Genomic DNA, 19255 nt, shown 5'->3' with positions numbered 1-19255 from the left:
ATTGGTCCGCAGACCGACCCTCTGCTGCTGAGCCAAACTGACCAGGGCTGGGGCCATCACTTTGTAAGGTATATAAATGTCTGATCACTATGTTGTACATCTGAAACTAATATAATATTATATGTCAACTATAATTGAAAAATAAATTTAAAGAAGAAAAAAGATAGGAAAGAATTATAACCCACTGAATAAAAAGGAACTCCCAAGTCCATGCTGATAAAAACAAATAAAGGAAATATATTAATAAATGGAGAAAGAGAAGTACTTGTTTACTTTAGAATGCCAATTGATAAATGATATAATCAGGGAATTTCTACTTAGCAACTAATAGAGTAACAATTGATTTAGGCAAGAATCATTAATGAATGCTAAAACTAGGGGGTGAAAGTGTGATGAGTAAAATATTAAATAATCTCAAAGTATCTCCCCCAAAACTACCCATTAATTACAAAGGCAAATTTACAATGTAGAAACCTGTCAGATACCACCTTAACCAAGCAAACAGTGTTAACGGGAAGAGATAATGGGACAAATCACTATTGTGCTCCTTCTAATGCAATACCCTAATGCACTTTTGTTATGTTACTGCCAAAAATGCACACCCTGAATCAAATCACAAGGAAACATCAAACAAACCCAAATTGAGGAGCTTTCTACAAAATACTGTTAGACACAAAATAACACCATGGGGATATGCGTCAGCCAAATGCAGAAATTTCGAAGGACAAATGAAGCAGTTTCTTCAGCAAGTAAATAGCATAAAAGATAGGGGGACTGTTTTTGAGTAAAAGAGATTTAAGAGATAATAATGCAACTCCTGGATCTTGTTTTAGGTTCTACTTTGAACAAATAGCTTAAAATTTTTAGACAACTAGGGAAATTGGGATGGTGATATAGAATAATTGTTTATTTTTACAGGTGTGATAAATACATTATGGCTATGTAAAAAAAATTCCTTGGCTGTTAAAGATGCACCTTTTTGTGGGTGAAATAATATAACGTGTTATTACAGAAAAAAGTGGAAGTGGAAGGATGGATGAAATATGATTGGCAAAATAATGACAATTGTTGAAGCTGGGTAAGGTGTGAATAGATGTTTATTATATTATTTTATCTACTTTTGTGTATGCTTGACATTTTTCATATGTATGTAAAAGAAGAAGGAGGATAAGAATTTGAAAAAGACCTTTAACCATAGCTAGTCAAGAGTTTAATTTACTTCTTAACATGGAAGAATTGGAATAAACACAAGAGCTAGACAATAGCCCTAGCCAGGTAGTTCAGTTGTTTAGAGCATCATCTGATACACCAAGGTTGTCGGTTTCACCTCCAGTCAGGACATATACAAGAAGCAACCAATGAATTCACAAATAAGTAGAACAACAAATCAACCTCTCTCTCTCTCTCTCTCTCTCTCTCTCTCTCTCTCTCTCTCTCTCTCTGTCTCCCTCCCTATCTTCATCTCTAAAATCAATAAATTTTTTAAAAATTTAAAAGGAACTAGAGAATTAGATTACATACCAATTGTAGTGGATACATGTCTACAAATCCTTAAGTATTTAGTGAACTGCATATAATTTTCTTTCCATACAACTAGTACAGTATCAAGTTATAGAAAGCACTTAGGTAATATTATTGATAATTAACACTGAGTTGTATTATAGATCTTGGTGCTCAGAGTTGGGTGGACAAGGTAAATAAAATCAAATACATTCTGTTCTTACTTTGCTATGCTATAACTTACACAAGCAACCAAATGTCTATTTTAGGACTTTTTCATTTCCATATAAACTTTAGAATTATATTGTCAATTCCCACAAAAAATATGAAATACTTATTGAGAGTTAGACTGGAAGTACATTGAATCTATATATTAATTTTGGGAGAATTAACATGTGTGTAATATTGGATCTCTATGTTTTGGGTGTAACCCTTCATTTACTTCATGTTTCTTTAATTTTTCTCAGTACTATTTTATAGTTTGGTGTACACAAATTTCAGACATCATTTTATAAATGAATTCCTAGGCATTTTGTTATTATTATAGTACTTCAGCATTTTTATAGTCTTTTTCATTTTGTAGATAGAAATACAATCGGTGTTTGCATAGTTACCTTGTATCCAGCCTAATATTGCCTAACATTTATCTTTCTGATATTTAATTTCTTTAAAATTTTATACAGGTACAATCATATATCATCTGTGAAAATGACAGTTTTATTTTTTTTCTTTTCAGTCCTTTTACATATTACATATTTTTTTACCTGTCTGGACTGGCAAGGACTACAAGTAAAAATGTTGAATAGAAATGATAATATTCTGATCTTTTTCATGATTTCAAAGAGAAAGCTTTCATTTACCATTCCACCACTGAGTATGATTTCTTTTGTATACAAAAAATTTATTTTTTATCCTCACCTGAGGACACTTTCCAACTTTCCATTTTTTGTTCAGATAGAGTGGGAGGGAGAGAGAGGAAGAGAGAAACATCGATGTGAAAGGGACATATTGAGTGGCTGCCACTTGCACAACCCAACCAGGGCCAGGGACAAACTGCAGCCGAGGTACGTGCCCTTAGTGGGAACTGAACCAGGTCTCTCTGGACCGCAGAGAGACCGATGCTCTAACCGCTGAGCCAAACCGACCAGGGCCAAAACATCTCTTTTTTTTATCCTCACCCAAGGACATTCCTCCATTCCTTATTCAGACAGAATGGGAGGGAGAGAGAGGAAGAGAGAGAAAGAGAGAAACATCGACGGGAAAGGGACACATTGAGCGGCTGCCACCCGCACGACCCAACCAGGGCCGGGGACAAACTGCAACCGAAGTACATGCCATTAGTGGAACCAAACCCGGGTCTCTCTGGACCACAGGCCGACACTGTAACTGCTGAGCCAAACCGGCCAGGGCAACATTTCTTTTATATACGTTTATTTTCCCTCTCTGTCTCTCTCTGACTCTCTCTCTCTCTCTTTATCAGATTAAGCAAGTTTTCTAGGACAATGTTGCTAAGAGGTTTTAAAACAAATGGATGTTGACTTTTACCAAATGCTGTTCCTGTACAGATGATATGGTCATCTAATTTTTTTTGTTTATTCTGTTAATGTGATCGATTACACTGATTGATTTTCAAATGATAACTTATATTCCTGGAATAAACCCAACTTGGTAATAATTTAGTATCCTTTTTAGATATTGCTGGATTCAATTTGCTAATATTTTGCTTAGGATTTTTGCATCTATGTTCATCAAAGGTAATATTTTAAGTCTTTGTCATGATATCCTTGGTGGTTTTTGCTTTCAAATTATACTTACTGGCCTCAAAAAATTAGGAAGTAATCCTTTTTTGTCTGTTCCTTGGATAAGTATGTGTCAGATTGTCTAATTCTTCTTAAATGTTTGGTAGAATTTGTCAGTGAAGCTATCTGGCCCTGGACTATTCTTCATAAAAAGGATATTTTTATGGATCCCTGGGGAAAAGAATGGAGACCTTGAAAATCATTGTTGAGGGACTTCTGAGGAGTAAGATGGGTGGGTTTTGGGGGTAGGGGTGGGGGCTGGTATATGGCATTTCAAATGCCTGACATTTTCCTAAAAGAATCTGGCCCTTGGTTCCCACCCATCTCGCTACACTTTCCCTGAGCCACAGGCCTGTGGGATAACATGTCTAGGAGCATAGGATTCTATGACCCAGACTCGGGTCTTCAGAGAAGGCCCTGTTGTTGGGCAGAGTGCAGTGAGTAGGAGGTGGAGGAGAGACTGGTTTAAGCAGACAGAGGCTCTTTGTTTGCTCTGTTTCTTTGTAAATGAGGCAATATTTGGAAACAACAAATATTAGTTCAGAGAACTAATGCCTCTCTGCCCATCCTTTTTAGGACAGTTACCCAACCCCTCTGCACGTACACACAAGTTCAGCTCTTTCTACAGCGGGGCCAATCTTGTTGAAATTTAAGAGTTTTATTCAGTTTATGAAGGAAGATTTGGGTCGTGATTTGGATTGTTTTATAACTGGAAAATCTCTTATATTCATATTCTCTCTTTCCTCCTTTCTCCCCTTCCTCTCTATCTCCTCCTCTTCTGGATAAATAAAGAGAAGATTAATATCAAAAAGGCAGCTGGGGTCTGCAGAAGGCTGGGACACTCGGGAGATTTGAGTTCAAGTTTCAAAGCTCTGTGAATGAGGACCTGTCATTTTACTGTAGTGTCCCCATTTAAACAATGGGGGGGGGGGGGGAGTACTGATCCTATCTCCTAAGGTTAGAGTTAGGAACAGTGCTTGGCACATGGAAAGGCTGCATAAATCAGTGCATACCTTCTGGGCATAAGCCAGTGCATACTTGAAGTTCTGCAGCTGGAGTACTTGATGGACCAGCACCTCTGCAGATTGAACCCAGGGGCTGCATCTCTGTGGAAAAACAACAGGGTTGGGAGTGCCCTGTTTATCCCTCTCATATGAGTCCAGGGCCTCTGTGTGTCCCTGGTGAATGGAACCAGACTGCCTAATTTTGCATCTGATTCACCAGCTGACTTTGGATAAGTTATTCACTTCTCAGGGCTTCAGTTCCCTAACTTCATCTGTGAGATGGGGATTCTAATGCACCAATCACAGAGGGTTAGCATCCAGTAACGCTTTCAGTGAGTGTTAGCCATCATTAAGTGGCAAAAGAGGGACAATGAATTTCCTGACTCCAGAGTGTCTGTGGTGTAGAATTAAGCACTATAAGGGAGAGTACAGGCATATGTGTCACGGGCCACCCAAGGCATAAAACACGTCATGCTAACCTTTACCTCCACACACCCCCATACTCATTACAAATGGGGGCAGCCATACAACCAGGGTCCTATATACATGTATACCCCACAGCCTCACCCCTTCCTCCAAGGAATGGCCGACATAGGGGTCTATTCCTGTCCTCCTGAGTAAAAACTAGGGCCCTGGGTCCCTGCCTATGTGAGTAGATGGTGTGGGACTCCTGCTGTCCATGTCCCATCTGACCTACCTCAAGATCCCATGGGCTCTGCACTTCCTCCCCTGCACCTGTGTGGGCTTGGACTCAGAGGGCTCTGCTGAGGCAGGGCATGGGGCTGGCTTGTCTGGAGAGGGTTCAGTCTGGCCAGATGGTGCTCTCTTTGAAGGGCTTAGGCTAGCCTGTCCCTTGAGGAGCTGCCTCAGGAAAGGATCATGGTCCATTGACCTTCCATGGCCTCCACCAAGCTTTCCCGTTTGTGGATTGGCTCAACATTTAGCAACTCTTCTTCACTTCTGGACAGACTCTGCAAGCTAACCTTGGGGCCTGAGGAGGGCATCAGTTGAACATGGGCATGCCCACTCTGCAGAGTCCTCTCCCAGCCAGCTCTGCCCCTGACTTTCCCTCCATCTTCATCTCTGTACCTCAAGGTCCCCACATGAAGCCAGACTCTCTCCCCTCAATGCTTTTCAATCATAAAAGGAAAAGTTAGTTTATATTTGTTTAAAAGTTTAAATATATTAGTTTAAAAAGTCATATATAGAATATACAACCTCACTATTTTCTTCTGTGGAATCAAACCCATTTGGAGACCACTTAGCAGGAGAGAGCCAGGGATGAGCCAGGGCATTGAGATCAGACTATATCCTCCCCTGGGCCTCTTTCTTTGTGCTCATGTGTCACTTTGTTCTGAGTCTCAGAGTCTTGATCACATCTGGGCAGCTTCTTGTGGGAGAGAATTCATCTATCCTGTGACTCTGTCCCTAGGCCAAGATGTCCAGCAGGCTACATGAAGGGAGGGAAGATTTCCAGTCCAGGAGTCTTAGCTCAGCAGGGCAATGGGGATGGAGCAGCACCTCAGTGGGGGCAGGCCCTTAGGAGCCCAGGAGCAGGGGACAAAAGCCTGGGAACCAGTGAAGGGTGCTGAGTCTGTTGTCTTTGACTTGAGGCCAGCTTTATTTTTCGGAGACACCTTCTCCCAGGAAGGTCCTTGCCTGTCACTCTCTGGGGTTCTAGTCTGGATCCGGGCAGTTCCCTTCCTTCTTCCGTCTGTGGCATGAGCACACGGGACTGGTGCAGGACCAGCTCTACCATCTAGGGATTCAGGAACAGAGCCAGTCCCTGCCCTTACCCCCACCCCCCTCTTTCCCCAGCCCCTGCCAGTGGCAGTTCCGCTCCTGGCACAGAGCCAGCGCACGTTAACAAAGAATTGGTTTTTCTTTAGTTTTCCTTCCAATCAGCATTTTTGTGCTGGATTCCATCCAGGGGTCTGACCCAGAGTTCAGGAAATGAGGAGAGCGGAAGGGGGTGAGGAATGAAGGGCGATTGGGCAAGCAGCTATGCAAACACAGGAGGTCAAAGGTTGTCCTCGGTCCACCCCACTAGGGATAAAGGGTAGCAGAGCACTGAGAGGCAGTGCAGAAGACGGTCAGTCTGTGCCTGCTGCAACACCTGCAGACCGCAGACCCAGAGGATGAGGTTCACCGCCCCTGCCCTGCTGGCCTGCACCATCCTGGGTGAGTGTAGGCGTGGGGGAAGGCCCCTTATACCCTGGACCCCGCCATACTACCCCCTGGGCTCTGTGATCTGACTGGAGGCCTTTCTTTAGCTCTTCCGGTTGCCCCTCTACACCTGCTTTAGCACTGTCTCAGGAACAGCTCTGCGCCTGCACCTGCTGATCCTGCTTGTGCCTCTGTCACTTTTTCATGCTCTTCTTGCCTTTTTCTCCTCGTCCTCCTCCTTGTCCAGTAAATCTTGTAATAGAGTAATACAATAAATTAGAGCACTCCCATCACAGTTTATCGAATCCCTTCCCTGGGTCCTCCTCAGTCAAGTCCAAAAGGTTCAGCATGGCATTCAAGGCCTCCCCCCAGATCTGACCCTCTCCTCTTTGGCAGTCTGCTAATGATGTATGGCTGCCCGGGGGTTGAAGCATGGGATTTAAAGACAGATTTCTTGGGTCCTCACCAGTGAGAAGGGTAGTAGAACCCAGCTTGGGAGGGTAGGTGAGGATAATTAAGGCCATGGGTCCATGCACCAGTGGAGTTTGCTGCACACATCCCTACAATGGGGGCTGTCACTGGATGGCCTCTCCCAGTCTTCCTGAAATTATTGAGCCCCTTTATTCTCTAACTTTTGCCTACTACTTATAGTACATTTGTCACACCTTTGGAGACTCCCATGTTAAGTCATTTGTCTCTCTTGAAAAAGTTTACCCTTGAGAGTTGGTCCCACATTATTTGCCTTTGCCTCACCCTTTTCCCACCCCTCACCCCAAGGACCTCATAGGGCTGTGCAAGATAAATACATGACTGAAGACAAATTACTGCCCATGGGAACCCCAGGAAGGGCAGTTTGGGGAGGGTCTGCCACTGATTCCTCCTATGAATTCCCAGGGCAGAGCTGGGATAAAGGGTGGTTGACGCAGTAAGTTCCCTGTAGTTCCAAGAACTGGTACCCTCCCCCTATGCTTTGTGGATACTCATCAGCTTCCTTGAGTTAGTTAATCCATGGAGAGTGGAGATGACAGAGGGTTTGGGCACAGTGCCAAGATCACATGATGGAGATAACACATGGCTTTTAGTAGCTACAGACATGGCTGAGTTTAGCTCCCCCTAAACTAACTTTTCCTTTTATAAATTTCTATTCCTTTCATGATTGAAAAGCATTGAGGGGAGAGGGTCTGGCTTCATGTGGGGACCTTGAGGTACAGAGATGAAGATGGAGGGGAAAGTCAGGGGCAGAGCTGGCTGGGAGAGGACTCTGCAGAGTGGGCATGCCCATGTTCAACTGATGCCTTCCTCCTAATTGCAGCCAAGAAAACTGGTGAAAATTAAGGGTCATTGGAAACAGAGAACCACTGACTATGTGGAGTTTCTAGTTACTCCTAGGACAGAGGATGACAGATGAGTGTAACAGGCAAATTCATTATCTCATCAATCATTTACCTCTATTTACTGGCCAACCAGATGTAAATAACTCAGAATGTTATCTTCTTTAGTTCCCTGGGCAAAGACCAGAGTCTAGAGAACTGGTTTCTAGGCCAGTCTCAGCCACTAATAATAGGCTGAGTAAAACATCACTCTCCAAGCAGTTTCCTCCTCTTTTAAAAATGGTAATTCCTCCCTTGTTGGCTTCCTGAGTTGTGTGGTATTGAGCCAATGCCTTGGAGTGGTTGAAAATACCCTGTCACACTGATGAGGCTTATGTCCCATTGTAGTCCCATGATGATGAGGGAAGGAGGCACAGAGAAGCAGATGGAGGTCTCCTACTGAGAACTGAAGGTCAAGCCACCATCTCTCTGGCCAGCAATGGGTGGCAAATGGGAAACTGGAAAGTCATTAGGGTTTGCTTCTCTTGTCCCCAGCCTCCGAATGCAGTGGCACCTATACCCTTCTTTGTTCACGGACAGGAGTGGGAGGAGGACAGCACACAGGGGATGTAGCCTTCAAATCCCTTCAGAGGTGCTGCTGTCTCTCCCACTGGCACAGTTCCTCTGGCCTTTCTCCCCTAGGGCTGTGTCTGGCTGTCCCTGAGAACACTGTGCGATGGTGCACCACCTCAACTCCTGAGTTCACTAAGTGCACTACGTTCCGCGACAGTATGAGAAAAGTCCTTTCCGCGGCTGGCCCTCTTGTTGAATGTGTGAAGAGAACCTCCTACCTTGAGTGCATCAAGGCCATCGCGGTAAGTCACTGCTGCCTAAAGGAGAGTGGAAGACAATCCATACTTTCTCTTGCTCCTGGTGTTCTGGACCAACTCTGTACTCGCACATAGGAGCCTGATGTACTTTGAAATGGAAACAGGAGTGACCATCTTGAACAAGTCTTAAAGCAAAATCCAACGTGCTCTGAAAGGGGACTATTTTGAGGCACTAAGTTCTCTGAACTCAGGGAAAAAACAAGAACGTTTGCTATCGAAATGATCACGTAACACTGTCTGGAAGTTCTGGAAACACCGTGGGAAGTAGATGAATGATGCTCTCAGGGAAAAGGAATACACACGGTGTCAGGATTGCAGATGATAGCTTTGTTTTCCAGGTTTTCCAAAATCCTCTTCACTCTTTCAACATTGTTCCTGCTCATTTACCTGTGTTAGACCCTGGGCTGGGCAATGGGGCTGCAGTGGTGCATTTAAACACACATGGTCCTTGCACTTGAGGAGTTTACACTCTAGTCAGGAGAGAAGGAAAACATACAATCAAGTAGATGTGATTTCAATTGTGTGATGTACAATGAAGGGGAAAGTAGAATGCTCTGGCAGAGCACTGGGTGTCAGAAACAATCTCCCTGAGAGGAAACAATGAAGCTGAGACCCCAGGGATGAGCATGGGTAAGCCAAGAGCCAAGGTATAATACTCTAGGCAGTGAACAACAGCGTGTGCAAAGGGCCTGAGGCAGGGTAGAGCTGGGCTCATTTGAATTACTGAAGGGTGGGTGACAGAGCAGAGCAAGAAGGGTATTGGAAGGAGTGATGAGGTGAGAGAGGTAGACTTAGCAGATGGAGCTTGATTAACTCAGGGAATCAGTGATTTGGTACAAACAACTGGTGTGTTCTGTTTGTTTTGTTTTTGTTTTTAAATTGGACCCCAGTTACTATCATGGCTTAATTACAACCCTTGAATTATGACATGTGTTCAGCTTTGGTCTATGTATGCCCCTCTTTATTTTTAAATATGTTAATAATATAAAATAATACTATTGACGACCCCACCACAAGTTCTCAGAACTTCATTATTGCCAACAGCTTACTTCTAGGGCTACTTTGCAGCAGCACTGGATTCTATGGGAATGGTGCCACTTGGGGTGGTGGAACCCACTGGCCCTACTTACAATGACCTATGTGTTTCCCCATCCTGAGCAAATAGAATCCAAGAATTTTTTGCCTTTTATTTTATTTATTTATTTATTTTTCAATCCTCACCTGAGAATATTTTTCCATTTATCTTCAGATAGAGTGTGAGAGAGGGAGGGAGGAAGAGAGAGAGAGAGAGAAACACCGTTGTAAGAGAGACATATCGATTGGTTGCTTCCTGCATGACCCTGACCAGGACCGGGGATTGAACTGCAACTGAGGTACATGGCCTTGGCCGGAATCGAACCTGTGACTCTTTGGTCCATGGGCCAACACTCTAACCGCTAAGCCAAATGAGCCAGGGTTTATTTTAGTTTTAAGACTTATCTAGGTATGTGTGATTGATAGTTTTGCTTCTTAAAAAATTATAAACATAATGTTACTGTGTTGTCTTCTGATACTTGCTTTTTTCTCCTCGGTATTATGCTAAGACTCAGCCGTGTTGTTGAATATAGCTATTGTCCATTCATATTCAGAACTTTACAATGGTCCATTATGTTAGTATACCACAATTTATTTGTTCTTTTCTGGTCATTAGCCATTTGGACTGTTTTCAGTTTTTGTTATTCTAATCGGAGCTTAAGAAATATTCTTATACAAATCTCCTGGGACCCAGGATTAAAAATTTCTCTTGAATATATATGTAGGGGCGAAGTTGCTGACCCATGGGATATGCATTAGACTTTTAAAACAATGCTGAATGTATGTGACTTCTAAGCAAATACAATATGGTTATTTCAATTTCTACTTCCACCAGCAGTTGGAGAATAAGCCGTACATTCTTGGTGAATTTGATATTTTACCATTATAAAATAATCTCTATCTCTGGCAGTGCTTTTTGACTAAATTTTGATACTAAATACCACATCAACTTTCTTTTGGTTAGTATTCTTTCTTTGTAGTGTCTTTTTCTGGTTTTGGGATTAGAATTATGCTGGCCTCATAAAACGAGTTTGGAAGTCTTCCTTCTTCTTGAATTTTTTGAAATAGTTTGAGGAGAATGGGTATTAGTTCTTCCTTGAATGTTTGGTAAAACTCCCCCGTGAAGCCATCCGGGCCTGGGCTTTCGTTTGCTGGGAGAATCTTGATTACCTCTTCAATTTCCTTAGTTGTTATCGGTCTGTTCAAGTTTTCTATCTCTTCCCGGTCCAGTTTTGGGAGACTATGTGTTTCTAGAAATTTGTCCATTTAGCTTAGATTGTCAAATTTGTTGCCATATAATTGTTCATAGTAGTTGTTAGTGATCTTTTGTATTTCTGTGGTGTCAGTTGTTACTTCTCTTTCATTTCTGATTGGTTAGTATTCTCCTGTACCTTTTTCCCATTCCTTTATTTTCAACTCTGTGTGCTTATGCTTCAGGTGTGTCTTTTGAAAACTGTCTATTGCTGGATTTTGTTAACGTAATCTGACAATCTCTTTGTTTTATAAGGTAAATTAGACCATTAATAATTATTGTTATTGTTGATAAATTTGGACTTATTTTATGACATATTACTTTTTTTAAAAACTTCACCCAAGGATATGTTTTTATTGATTTTAGAGAGGAAGGGAAAGAGAAAGAGAGAGAAACATCAATGTGAGGAACACCAATCAGTTGCCTCCTGTTTGTGCCCCAAATGGGGATCAAAACCCACCACATCGAAGACACATTGATTAGTTGCCTTCTGCACGACCCAGACTGGGGCTGGGGATCAAACCTGTACATGCGCTGACCAGGAATCAAAACCACAACCTTTTGGTGTATGGGACAACACTACAACCAACTGAGCTACCCGGCCAGGGTTGACATATTACTTTTAAATTTCTCTTAGACCTGCTTTCCCTCTCCTTCCTAATTTTTCCTTTTACGGTTTTTAAAACTTGAATTGTACATGTGACATGTATGTTCATTTGCATTGTTTTCGTTTTATTTCACTTTTCCTTCCTATTAGTGGTGAATTTAAATATTTTATATTCTTTTTTTTTAAATCCTCACCTAAGGATATTTTTCCATTGATTTTCAGATAGAGTGGGCAGGAGGGAGGAAAGTGGGGGGAGAGGGAGAGAAACATTGATGTAAGAGAGACACATCAATTGGTTGCCTCCAGCACCACCCTGACTAGGGCTGGAGATTGAACCATACTGAGATACTTGCCCTTGACTGGAATTGAACCCGAGACTCTTTGTTCTGCAGGCTGACACTCTAACTGCTGAGCCAAACTGGCCAGGGCAATACTTTGTATTCTTAAATTATTTCCCCTAAATTTATACTATATACTTTTAGTTTACCAAAGCATTTCACAGTAAAACAATAACAACACCCCCACCCCTTGCCAAACAATAAAAGAACTCTGGAATATTATTAGCTCAGACTTCCATCTTCTCTGTTTAGATATTACTATCTAATGTTTTATGTCTATCTTTATTAACCCCACAATGTAGATACTTCATGTATTAGTAGATGCTATATATAAATATATTTATGTGTGTCTGTGTATGCATCTATGTATAGGTGTGTATACACACACCCAAAAGCACTTAGAAAGAGGGAGAGAGACAGAAAACATTTGTATTTACCTACATTTTTGCCATTTAATCTGTTCGCCATTATTTCTTATAATTCAGATCATCCTTCTGAATATGTTTTCTTCTTGAAATATGCCCTTTTGGCCTTTAGAGTGAATCTGTTGGTGTTAAACTCTCTCAATTGCTTGCTTATTTGCTTTCTTTGTATTATAGATCTGATTTGCATTTTCCTAATGATGAATTATCTTTTTTTGTTGTTGTTAATCATCACCCAAGGATATTTTTCCATTGATTTTTTTTTAGACAGAGTGCAATGGAGGGAGGAAGAGAGACACATCGATTTGTTGCCTTCTGCACGACCCAGACTGGGGCCGGGGATCAAACCTGTAACTCAGAGCCCTGGCCGATTTAGCTCAGCAGTTAGAGCGTCAACCTGCGGTCCAGAGAGACCCGGGTTCAGTTCCCATGAAGGGCATGCATACCTCGGTTGCAGTTTGTCCCTGGCCCTGGTTGGGTCGGGGCCCTGCAGGAGGCAGCCACTTGATGTGTCCCTTTCAAGTCTATGTTTCTCTCTATCTCTCTCTCTTCCTCTCTCCCCCTCCTACTCTATGTAAAAAACAAAACAAAACAAAACAAAAAAAACCCCTGTAACTCAGGTACATGCTCTTGACCAGAAATTGAACCCAAGACCCTATAGTCTGCGGGTCAACACTCTAACCGCTAAGCCAAACTGGCCGGGGCATGATTAGTGATCTTGAGCATATTTTCATGTGCTTATTAGTCATTCATTTGATTTCTTTGAAGAACATTTTATTGAAGTCGTTTGCCCATTTTTGAGTTATTTTTTCCCCGTTGTTGAGTTTTAGTAGTTCTCTATACATTCTTGAATGGTAATTTTGCTGAATGTACAATTCTAGTTTGACATTTTCACAATGTTTAAAAATATTATTCCACTGTCTCCTGATTTTCATTGTAGTCATTGAGTAGTCTTGTGTTGTCCTGTCATTTCTTCAATCATCATTTCTGGATAATTTTGAGGTTTCATTTTCTTAGTCTATAATGAACCCACAGATTCACTATGATATTTCCAGTTGTGGAAATCTTGATACTTATCCTGCTTAGCATATAATGGATCTATGGAGTCCAATTTTTCATCAGTCCTGGAAAATTTTGAGCCATTATCTCTTTGAATACTGCCTTTTCTTCAGTCTGTCCATTTTTTCTTTTAAATTCTAGGATTCCATGGTGACAGATGTTAGGCCCTCTTTAATCTCCCCTCCATATCTTTTTTTTTTTATCTTTATCGTTGAATGTAAAATGTATTACAGATGTTCCACATTTTTCCCCCACTGACTCCCTCCTCCCCACTCCCGCCCACCTCCCGCCTTTTCCCACACTATTGTCTGTGTCCATTGGTTATGCATATAAGTTCTTTGGTTTATTTCTTCCCACCCCAACCCCTTTCCTTTGAGATTTGTCAGTCTAGCAGTGAATTTGGACTTCTTAATCTCTTCACCTTTTTCACCCATTCCCCCAAACCCCCCCCCCCCCCAGCTAGCAACCAACAAAATGTTCTCTGTATCTATGCGAATGTTTCTGTTGTACCTGTTCATTTTGTTTGTAGATTCCATCGTCGATAGATATGTATTCATTACCATTTTGTTTGTTCGTGTATTTTATCTTTTTCTTCAAAAAGTCCCTTCATCATTTCATATAATAACGGTTTGGTGGTGATGAAATTCTTTAACTTTTTCTTGTCTGGGAAACTCTTTATATGGCCATCGATTCTAAATGACAGCTTTGCAGAATAGAGTAATCTTGGTTGTAGGTTCTTGCTTTTCATCACTCTGAATATTTCTTACCACTCCCTTCTGGCCTGCAAACTTTCTTTTGAGAAATCAGCTGACAGCCTTATGGGAACTCCCTTGTAGATAACTAGCTGCCTTTCTCTTGCTGCTTTTAAGATTCTCTCTTTGTCTTGAACCTTTTGCATTTTGATGATGATGTGTCTTGGTGTGGGCCTCTTGGGGTTCATCTTGTTAGGGACTCTCTGCGCTTCCTGGACTTGTATGTCTGTTTCCTTCACCAAGTTAGGAAAGTTTTCTGCCGTTATTGTTTGAAACAGGTTTTCAATTTCTTGTTCTCGCTCTTCTCCTTCTGGCACCCCCAAGATGCGAATGTTGGCACGCATGAGGTTATCCCAGAGGCTCCTTACACTATCCTCATTTTTCTGGATTCTTTTTTTCTTTTTGCTGTTCTGATTGGGCATTTTTTGCTTCCTTATATTCCAAATCGATGGTTTGCTTCTTGGATTTATGTACTCTATTATTGAAGCTGTGTAAATTATTCTTTACTTCAGTTAATGCCTCCTTCAATTCTAACTGTGCATCCATGATTTCTGACTGATCCTTTTTTATGCTCTTGAGGCCCTCATTAAGTTTGCTGAGGTTCTCACTAAATTCATTGAGCATCCTTATAAGCAGTATTTGAACTCAGCATCTGTTAGGTTGCTTATCTCCATTTCGCTTAGTTCTTTCCTTGGGGTTTTGTTCTGTTCTTTCATTTGGGACCTGTTTCTTTGTCTCCTCATTTTGGCTGCCTCCCTGTGTTTGTTTCAGTGTATTACTTAACGAGTGGTATGGGGCTAGCTGAGACCAGATGCTTCTCCTTTGAAAGAATTTAGGAAAAACCTGAAGTCTGATCCAAGACAGGCCCATCCTATGGTTAAGCAAGTGGCAACAGCTTGGGTGGGCCTGAAAGATGGGTGGGGTGGGGCGGGGCGGGGCTTCAGGGAGTCAGCAGGGCGGGGCTACCAGTGTGAGCCAGGTTGCTGGAGTCCCAGATATGGCTTCTGTCTACCGCCCCAAGGAAGGGCTCACCAAAGGAACAAAGACCTCTGACAGCACGTTTGTCCCGGAGAAAGCCCCCTCTCCAGCCCTCGCTCCAGTGCCAAACAGCTCAGTTCTTCCCTGTATGTCTCTGGTGCTCCTGGGGCTGCCTCCCCTCCAAGCTTAGAGGGAGAGAGTCCGATATGTTCGTGTGCAGGCCCTTTAAGGAGCTGCCTGGGGCTCCAGCCGCATCAGCCTCCCTGAGCCTCAGTTCCCGCTGGTTTTTCCAGCCAGAAGTTATGGGTACTTCTCTTCCTGGCACTGGAATCCTGAGTGTGGCACCTGGTGTGGGACAGGGACCCCTCAGTCCTCAGGAAGGACCTTCCCAGCTGAGGCAGCCTCCTGATTTGTATCCGCCACACGTGGGTATGGGACCAGCCTGCCGCACCACCACCACCACCGCAGCCCCTCTGCCCCTCTTACCAGTCTCAATGTGGCTGCTGCTTTAATCCCGTAGTTGTAGGACTTCCATTCAGCTTGATTTCAGGCAGTTTTGAATGATGGTTGTTCTGTAGTTTAGTTGTAACTTTGATGTGGTTGTGAGAGGACACAAAACCGCGTTTACCTACGCCGCCATCTTGACCGGAAGTCTTCCCTTCCATATCTTTTAATCCTTTAATTTCCACCACCTGCACCTCTTTTCGCAGCATCCAGTATAAATTCTTATTTATTTTTTTATTCCTTACCCAAGGATATTTTTCTACTTATTATCAGATAGAGTGGGAGGGAGGGACAGAGAGAGAGACAGAGAGAAACATTGATGTGATAGAGCTACATCGACTGGTTGCCTCCCATATGACCCGACCAGGGCCAGGGACAAACCATAACTGAGGTATGTGCCCTTGACTGGAATCAAACCCTCGACTTGTTGGTCCACGGGATGACGCTCTAACCACTGAGCCAAACCAGCCAGGGCAAGTATACATTCTTTAGATACAGCTTCCTGTTTACTAATTCTCACTTTAGACATGTATAATCAACTTGTTGCTCATTCATTTACTTTTTTATTTCAACAGTACATTTTTTATTTTTGTCTTCACTGTGTACATAAAGCTAAATATCTCATAGGTAGCTCTTCTCCATTGCATCTGACAGTTCCAACCTCTATACCCCTTAAGGGACCAAGTCTGTTTTTCCTGTTAATGACCATGCGTTGTGCCTTACCTTTTTCTAGGTTTGGTTATCTGCATCTCTGAGGTCATGTTTGATTTTAGTACTCCCCCTTTCTGTTGGTTCAGGTTCCCCTCAGAATCCCTGTTGCTCTCGTGGACCCCATTCCTGAGCTCCTGAGGCTCCAGTGATTCCTGCCCAGGATACTGGTGTTTTGGCCAAGAAAGCCCTAACCTCACTGCCCTGGGAAAAGATCTTGTTTATTTGCTTGCTTACTTTTATTCTACAATGTGTGTGGTGGGCGGCTAAATGGTAAACTTTATGTTATATATCTTATTATAATAAAATCACAACAAAAACAACCCCAACATGGCCCTGGCCGGTTTGGCTCTGTGGTTGGAGTGTATGCCTGTGGACGAGAGAGTCCTGGATTTGATTCCCGCTAGAGGCACGTACCAAAAAATAAATAAATTTAATTTAATTTTAAAAAACCAACATTAAAAAGTTTCAGCTATAAAAATATATAGTTTGGCTTACATTATTGTTTCATTTCATTTAGAAATATCGTCTTATTCCCTACCTATAACTTCACACAGATCATGGAGGTATAACTTCTGCTTTGTAATTTTATCAATAACTATTCATAGAGTACTGGCCAGAGCTTCCAGAAGAATTATTTTGATTTAAGATAGTTGAAGAAAAGAGGGAATAGAAATATGATATTAACAGTCTATATAAAAAAAAACAGTGCTTCTCGCTTTACAAGAAAATAAATTATAGATACAGTGGGAAGGTACCTAAAATATTTAAAGTGAACTATTATATTAAAGTTAAAACAGAAACTAAAATAACAACAACAACCAGCAAGTAATGTGTAATAGAAGAAATAAACCCATATTGCCTGGATTTTAATCCCAGCTCCATACTTACTAGCTATGTGGCCTCCAGACGTGACTTAAACTGTCTCTAATTTTTAATGTGTAAAATGCAGCCGAGTTGGACAGTGGTGAGCCGTGACATGTCTCAGTAGTAGATTAAATGAACAAGGAACCGTAATGGAAGTAATAATAGTTTAATACTTAGATCAGAGTGAAACAAGAAATTAAACCCAAAGAAATGCTGAACCCAGGAAAGCAAAACTCCTGCAGTTATACGGACCCAGGACAGGAAGGAGCACTACTGAGCACTGATGAGAGTGGAGAAGAGTATCATCAAAGCCCATAAGGAGGGCTTCACAGTGCCATCTGAGGCCTCAGCAGAGCGCCCAAGATAAAGAGGTCACCAAAGGAAAGCACCTGGGTTCTCAAGGTAAACGTGTGAGAGCACAGCCAGGCAGGTGGACCTGTGTAATTGACTGCAACCTCCTCCAGAGACTGCAGTGCATGGGCTGCGCACCCAGTCTGGTGTGGGGAGGGCAGCGTTCTGCCACCAGGCCTGCTACGTAAAGTCTCTACTTCAGGTTGACCCTGAAAGAGCACACACCAGTTTCTGAGACAAGACCAGACTTCTCACCAGAAAAAAAGACAACTTATCCATTCCTTCCTCTATGTGGGAAGAATAGGAATACGGTGACCAAATTCCCTCACCAGGGTGGTGCAGTCAACTGAAGCTTGGTTTGGTGTGTGGTCTGGTCAAGTTGATGGTTTTTCTGTTCCCGCCAGTCACCCCTACTCGCCTGGGTTTAGGTGGGCTTTCCCAGAAGTAAAAGCTTCATTGGCATCTGGTCTGCTCCTTTTCAGGCAAACGAAGCAGATGCTGTGACCCTGGATGCAGGTTTGGTATATGAGGCCGGCCTGGCCCCCTACAACCTGAAACCTGTAGTGGCAGAGAACTATGGGTCAAAAGACAGTAAGTTCTCCCCAAGCACTCAGGAGAGTTTGTGGCCGTTGCTCTCTCCTGATAGACGCTTGTTCTCTCCCGGTAGACTCTTGTCTTCTTTAGGCAGGTAGTGGAGGAGTGAGTAGGTAATGAGGGGTCCCATACGTCCCCACCGGCACAACTCAAGGCCTCTGTGGCTTTGGGCTGGTTGAGGACTGGTGCCGCTGACACCGACCTCCTGGGCCAGGAAATGTGCTCCCTGGAGACACAGAGCTGAACCATCAGAGTTTAGCGTTGTATAGAGGAGTCCTCCAAGAACCACAGTGCCTCACTCAGAGGAGAGACCACACTGGAGCACACACTCTGGGAGTAACCTGACCATCCCTGGGTCCCAGGAAATACTTACAGGAATGTGGCTTCCAGTTTTCTGGTAGGCTTGGGTTGGTAGGTGTAGGCAGGCAACCTGCAGGGCCAGGGCAGGAAAAATCATTTGGGGCACATGTGGCCTTCTTCCCTGCGTTAACCTGGAGAGTTAGTACAGATGTCCCCTCTGTGGTCCTTTCCTTCCCTGCAAGCCTAGGAAACTTACTCTGATCCCTCCCTCTTTGAAATCCAACCCAACATAAGTGTGGCATGTGGGTTCCCCTTCCCTGGTCAGGAGCCCGGCAGTGATGAGCAGTGTTTCCCTGAAGCCCAGGTTGCGGGTCTTCCATTCACATGGTCTCTTTGCAGATCCACAGACCAGCTATTATGCTGTGGCCGTGGTGAAAAAGGGCAGTGGCTTCCAGCTGAATGAGCTCCGAGGCAAGAAGTCCTGCCACACAGGCCTTGGCAGGTCCGCTGGGTGGAAAGTCCCCATGGGCTTACTCTATAAGGAACTGACTGAACCACATGACTCTCTTCAGAAAGGTAAGCAGGAAGGAGGGTGTGTGCCCTCAGGTGTCCCTTCTTTAGGTGCCACACAGGCCACCCTGAGGTCATTCAGACATGATCAGATGGTCATGTGTGATGCCTCTTGGAGTGGAGGTGGAAGGTTAACCAGCTTTAAACTGGTCAGTTCTGCTACGCTAGCAACTCTTGCAGGTTTCAGCTGAGTCTTGTCTTCTCTGAGCT

The 19255-nt window shown here is 43.1% G+C and overlaps 1 protein-coding gene across 1 annotated transcript in view; it reads left to right on the top strand.

The window, feature by feature from the left end:
• The first annotated feature begins 6392 nt into the window (after positions 1–6392).
• Positions 6393–19255, top strand: part of TF (transferrin) — a 30461-nt gene continuing 17598 nt past the window's right edge. The window contains exons 1-4 of the mRNA XM_036267202.1: positions 6393–6484; positions 8482–8654; positions 18064–18172; positions 18875–19051. Of these exons, the coding sequence (XP_036123095.1) occupies positions 6442–6484; positions 8482–8654; positions 18064–18172; positions 18875–19051 (502 nt within the window). The 5' untranslated portion in view covers positions 6393–6441. The remainder of the gene's footprint in view (positions 6485–8481; positions 8655–18063; positions 18173–18874; positions 19052–19255) is intronic.

This window comes from Molossus molossus, unplaced genomic scaffold (genome assembly GCF_014108415.1).
Source record: "Molossus molossus isolate mMolMol1 unplaced genomic scaffold, mMolMol1.p scaffold_m16_p_18, whole genome shotgun sequence".
Taxonomy (NCBI): Eukaryota; Metazoa; Chordata; class Mammalia; order Chiroptera; family Molossidae; genus Molossus; species Molossus molossus.
Note: the sequence above shows the minus strand (reverse complement) of the source record. Positions and strands in the feature narration are given on the sequence as shown.